The sequence below is a fragment of the Lactuca virosa genome, chromosome 1 (assembly GCF_052849685.1).
Source record: "Lactuca virosa cultivar CGN04683 chromosome 1, Lactuca_virosa_CGN04683_v6, whole genome shotgun sequence".
Classification (NCBI taxonomy): domain Eukaryota; kingdom Viridiplantae; phylum Streptophyta; class Magnoliopsida; order Asterales; family Asteraceae; genus Lactuca; species Lactuca virosa.
In genome coordinates this window covers 133,239,578-133,243,457 of record NC_136426.1, presented here as the reverse complement: position 1 = coordinate 133,243,457, position 3,880 = coordinate 133,239,578, and the positions used below count along the sequence as shown (strand labels likewise).

At 36.1% G+C, this 3,880-nt stretch overlaps 1 protein-coding gene across 1 annotated transcript; it reads right to left on the bottom strand.

Annotated features, from left to right (window-relative positions):
• Positions 1-1,413: 1,413 nt before the first annotated feature.
• LOC145158368 (putative glucan endo-1,3-beta-glucosidase A6) lies at positions 1,414-2,785 on the bottom strand. Its single transcript, XM_079077279.1, has 2 exons — positions 2,684-2,785; positions 1,414-2,597 (listed from the first exon to the last, which is right to left on the bottom strand). Exons 1-2 carry the CDS (start codon positions 2,778-2,780, stop codon positions 1,561-1,563), a joined length of 1,134 nt encoding a protein of 377 aa, XP_078933405.1. The 5' UTR covers positions 2,781-2,785; the 3' UTR covers positions 1,414-1,560.
• Positions 2,786-3,880: the final 1,095 nt, after the last annotated feature.

The following is a 3,880-nucleotide window of genomic DNA, read 5'->3' as shown; positions in this document are numbered from 1 at the left end:
AAAGATCCCCTTCTACCCCCACAAGATTACCTAACCACCTCCCAAAATAGGTCTTTCGGAACATAGTCTCGAGTGGTGGTATGTCTTTGAGTTCCACAAGAATTTCCGCAACAATTGCGGGTTTGCAAAATAGTGTAATTGATGCTTCATAAATCTTGTCATCCTGCAAAAAGAAAACAAACAAAATAATTTTAATGTAAATCATAAGTTAAATGTTGTTCTAGAACGAAATGTGATGATCGGATTAGTTCCCCGCATTTTGGACATTCCAAAGATGTTCGGAATACCAAATTCCAATGTATAATACCCTAACATATATAGGTAAACTACTCTTAGGTTGGTCCTAAATCTATTCCGAACCTGTTTTTTGTGTTTCAGACTAACTTACTTAAAACAATAATCTTAAAATCAAACTATTAAAAGTGTATGAGTGAAGGACATACCCGCAAAATGACGATATACCCATAAAACGACCGGATCATCAAGACCGCTTTCAATATCTTTGGTTCTTAACTCAAAATGTGTAGTAGAGGTGAGAATGGGTTTGTAGTTACTTCTCCATAATGTGTCGGAATAAAAGTTGAAACCCGGTTTTGTAAATTTAGCTTCGGAACAAGTCGTATTAATGTCTTTGATGGCCCGAATAGGGTACACAACCCGAAATTGACTCTGAAATGGTCAATTCCGAATATGATAGTTAATTTTCAAAAACAAATTTATATTGGTTATTTTTTTGTTCTTAAATAAAAAAAGATTAGATTTCCCAAAAAATCTAATAATATTAACAAAAATGAGAAAAATGCCTCTAAGACCAAAGAGAGTGGCTACGGTCTCCCCTGCGGTTTGTCATAGTGGCACTGGGGAACACCGCCCCCACCACTCCACTGCGGTTTGGTCTTATGCGGTTTGGCCGCATCTCTCTCCTCTCTCCTCACTCTCTTCTCCTACCATCTCTCTTTTATCTCTCTCTTCTTCCTTTCTTCTCCACCACATCCACCCTATGGTTTTACCACACCCCAATCCTATATGGAATTGAGGTGGAGTGTTTTGTCATGGTAAAACCATGACACCACTTCCTCCGGCCGAAGAGATGTTCGTACTCTGTGTTCTAATCCAGTGAATTCCACTCCATTTGTTTTCGATTTTCTAACATCTTCTATTCTTTGAGATTTGTATTTTACAGATATTAGTTCTTTAATTATGTCATTTTCATTCATCGAGATCAATGTTAACATCTTCATACGCTCTTCATCTATCAGTTCCTATATAGATCTTGTTTACTTATGAACTTTGAAATTAAATTATCGGTTTAGTTCGAGTTTTATGGTTTTTTCACCCCAAATTCCCGACTCATACTCATACTCATATTCTTCCTATCAATCCTTCAACCATCGAGCATTCACACAAAAACTGTTAAACCAAAAACATTTCTATTAATTACTTCCAATAATCCCGAAATCACTCGGTTTAAAACAAATTCCAAACATAAAATCTCATTATTTACTAAGAATTATTGAGATTCAAATCTCTGATATCTCCGAATCTGATAAGTGATGATAACTAATCAGATGGATTAACCTTCCCAGTTATGTTCACTGCATAAACAGCACTCCCATCTGGATTCATCAACCCCCAGTGTCTTTCAGTAGCAGGTCCATATTTCTGATTCTCATCATACATTGAAAATATAAAAGTTGGAATAATCGCCCCTGGTCTAGCTGGAGTTCCATTACTTGGAGTTGCAGACATTTTCTTTATCAAATTGTTGTTATACTCAGCTGCATTCTCTTTATTCGCTCCAAACTCATCTGAATCACCTTCATGTGGCCACCCAGTTTCCGCAATCGCAAGCATCACATCATCATATCCCAATTTCGCCATTGCGTAAACAACCGAATCAAGCATTTGATCGAGTAAATCCGTGTACACCAATCCGCTTTGTGGATCCGTATACGTCATATTCCCACTTCTCAACAAAGCAAACCCAAGATCAATCCCCGTTTGATTATTCGCGCGACTTTCCGCCCACGCGAAATACGGATAAACATCCACAAAGAAGAAAGATCTTGTCCCATTTAAGTACTTCAACAATGGAATCATCAATTCCCGCATCTCCGGCTTGAAACTCCCGTTTGAAGGCGGAAACGTCGTTCCCATCATGTCCATTGCAAGTGGAGTTCCGACTTTGATGTTCCGAATCCCTTGTGATTTTATCGTGTTTTTGATACGTCTCATTGCGGGGACAAGATCTTTTGCGATTTGCATATCTTGAACTGTGTTTGTGGAGCTTAGGACTTCGTTTCCTACTAACACGAATCGGATTTTGGTACTAGGGTAGTGAGCTAAGACGTGTTCGTATACCCATTGATCTGCTAAATGTTGATTTGAAGCAATGGCGGAGATTTCGTCATTAGCGACTGTAATTGCCACCTCGATGTTCTTCCCCGATAAAAGATGGAGGATTTCATGGTCAGCATCATACAGTTTGACTCTACCTGCGTTCATGTTTTGTAAAAGTTCGATTGATTTCGCGGGTGATGGAAGGTTGTTTCCTAGCCTTCCGTAGTTTATACCGATCCGGTTTAATATAGCCGCCCCTTAAAAAAAAAATTAAAAATAAAAATTAGGGTTAGAATGAAAACCATAAAGGAAAAGGATTAGAATTAATGTAAGAAATTGGTACTTGAGGAAGTAATGAGACATAGGAAAGTGAGGAAAAGAAGAGCCATTTTGGTGAATTTGGGATTTTGCATATGAAAGAATGCAAATGCAAATATCATTTGAGATTGTTTGAGATGAGATGTGAAGAGGGGTGTAAGATGATGTATATATACATGAAGATATATGGTGTTAAAAGAAAGAGTAAAGAGTGATTGGTGAACCTCCTAAGGTTTGTGAGTTGTTTGGGTGACAATGATCTTTGTGAGAGTTTGATTTAGAAATGATTGTATAATTTAGAATTGAGCAAGGTAAAGATTATGAGTCAGACCCTTGATATATTTGTTAATAATTTGTATTTTGCAATGTTAGAATCAAAATTGAGACCTTTTTCTCATTTGAAATTTAAAGTTATATAACTTGCGTTGAGTTTACTACAATCAAGGTGGTTTAGTAACTTAGTGGTAATCCGTTGGAATTGAGTCATGTAGAAATCAACTTTCAGCTTTGAGATGGTTTGTCGTTAATAAAAAAAAATGTTTTCGTTAATTTATTTTATTTTGTGGTTTAAACATGAATATAAATGTTATTGAATTTCATTGAGCAACATGAGAAAGAAAGACGTGACCAAATAGAGTAAACTATGGTATAGTAAATAGAGCAATTAGTTGGTAAGATTATGGTCTAGAAAAACTGAAAAAGTGCATCTTTTGTGATCCTTAAAGTGTATATTTTAAATAATTGAATGGTGATGAAAGTTTTTGTCAAATATTGACACTCAAATATTGTCCAAATTTATAGATTTCACCATTTATCTATTTTGTTCATTTACATGGGGACTAAATGACCAAATTAAAATCAACAAAGCTATGCATATATATGCTATTTTCAATGATGAACGAACACATTGCATCATGTTTTTATCCTGCCATGTATAATAAATGAGACTTGTAACTGTTATTGCTAGGTATGACAATCGGATTGGTGGGTTAACGGGTTAGAAAACATAAACTCAACACAACCTATATAATATATGGTTTAGCGGATTGGTGGGTCACGGATTAGCGAGTTGGAAACCTCAACCCAACCCAACCCATATAACCCGTTTAAGTATATGGGTTTGCGGGTTCACAGGTAAGTGAGTCGAACTCAACCCGTATAACCCTTCTAATAAATAAGAAACACATTTTCAAAAAATGAGGTTTTTTCAAAATAAAATCAT